We start from the raw sequence: 1573 nt of genomic DNA, 5'->3' as shown, positions 1-1573 counted from the left end.
AACCCTCCCGTTCCTGGGAGCCCCCACACTGACGTGCCCGTCTCTCTCTCCCCGCAGTGCTGAGCATCGGCGAAGGCGGGTTCTGGGAAGGCACCGTGAAGGGCAGGACTGGCTGGTTCCCAGCAGAATGTGTGGAGGAGGTGCAGATGAGACAATATGACTCCCGGCAAGGTAAGTGCTGCTCTTCCACCCCGGGGGCCTCCAGACCCCCTGGGCAGCCCTGGAAACCCACTCTGAGTTTCCGTCGGTCTCCGGGGTCACCCGTTCTTTGGGATGGGCAATGGATGCGTGGGAGCAGTTGTATCCCAGGTTGTGTCCCAAAGGTTTAAGCATCCCAAACAGACTCACTGATCCGTGGTGGGTGTGTGCTGCTCTGCTGAGGAGCCATAAGACTCTTTCTGGAGGTTGCTGCAGCATCAGGGTCTGCTGGAGGTGACGGTGAGCGGTGGGGCAGCAGAGCTTGGATGTTGGTGTGAACCCCACACTGCATTTTAGGAGACTAAAGGGGAGGCCACCAAGTTGGCTGGAGGGATGGAGCCCCTCTGCTCTGTGGAAAGGCTGGGACAACTGGGATTGCTCAGCCTGGAAAAGAGAAGGTTTTAAAGTGACCTAATCTCAACCTTGCAGTGCCTGAAGGGACCAACAAGAAAGATGGAGAGAGACAGTTTACAAGGGCCTGGAGTGCCAGGACTCAGGGAATGGCTTCCCAGTGCCAGAGGGCAGGGTTAGGTGGGATATTGGGAAGGAATTCCTGCTGGGAGGGTGGGGAGGCCCTGGAATGGGTTGCCCAGAGCATCTGTGGCTGTCCCTGGATCCCTGGAAGTGTCCAAGGCCAGGTTGGAGCAGCCTGGGCTGGTGGGAGGTGTCCCTGCCCATGGCAGGGGGGAATGAGATGACCTTTAAGGTCCCTTCCCACCCAAACCATTCCGTGATTCCATGATTGCCATCAAGATGAAAGGAAGAGACATGTCCATCTCCAGGGTTTAATCCTGATGGATTTGGGTGGAAGGGCTCCTGGACATCTCCAGCTGGGTTTGTGGACTGAGGGAGGTGCCTGGGTTGCATGGCCAACACTGGAGTGCCTGTTGGAGCAGACTGAAGGTGACTGTGACAGGGATGAAGCAGCTCAGGGAATTCATTGTGTTCTTCATTGAAATTCAGGGACAGCAGCTCTCAGGTTGACATTTTGGAGGTGCCATTCGGACGTTCCTTTAACCTGCAGGATTTTCCTGCTCTGAGGGAAGAGGCCACGAGCTGCATATTGATGTTCCCAAATGAGCCAGGGCCTCCTCTCAGGGCCCCTCAGCACGTCCCTCCAGGTCCCAGGGCATGGTCACTGCAGGGTTTGGTGGCTCAGGAGGGGAATGTCCTGTTTGTCCAGCTCTGTTACCAACCCCAAGAAGTTTCTCCCTTCCCAGTCAGAGTCACCTTAGGTGTCTCCTGTCGGGGCAACTGGAATCCTTTGGGGCCTAAACAGCCTGTCTTTAGTAAATAACTAAAAAAAGGGCTGTCAGGCCTTGGCAGGGGCTGCCCAGGGAGGTTTGGAGTGCCCATCCCTGGAGGTGTCCCAGGA

The 1573-nt window shown here is 56.6% G+C and overlaps 1 protein-coding gene across 1 annotated transcript in view; it reads left to right on the top strand.

Moving 5' to 3' along the window:
* The window catches only part of LOC108644364 (SH3 and multiple ankyrin repeat domains protein 3), a gene marked incomplete at its 3' end in the record, with an annotated part of 71650 nt that overhangs the window by 2025 nt on the left and 68052 nt on the right, over window positions 1–1573 (top strand). Inside the window, exon 2 of the mRNA XM_029965607.1 lies at window positions 58–171. Within this exon, the coding sequence (XP_029821467.1) occupies window positions 58–171 (114 nt within the window). The remainder of the gene's footprint in view (window positions 1–57; window positions 172–1573) is intronic.

This window comes from Manacus vitellinus, unplaced genomic scaffold, assembly GCF_001715985.3.
Source record: "Manacus vitellinus isolate BGI_N305 unplaced genomic scaffold, ASM171598v3 scaffold_110_pilon, whole genome shotgun sequence".
NCBI lineage: Eukaryota > Metazoa > Chordata > Aves > Passeriformes > Pipridae > Manacus > Manacus vitellinus.
This window is presented reverse-complemented; position numbering and strand designations above follow the sequence as displayed.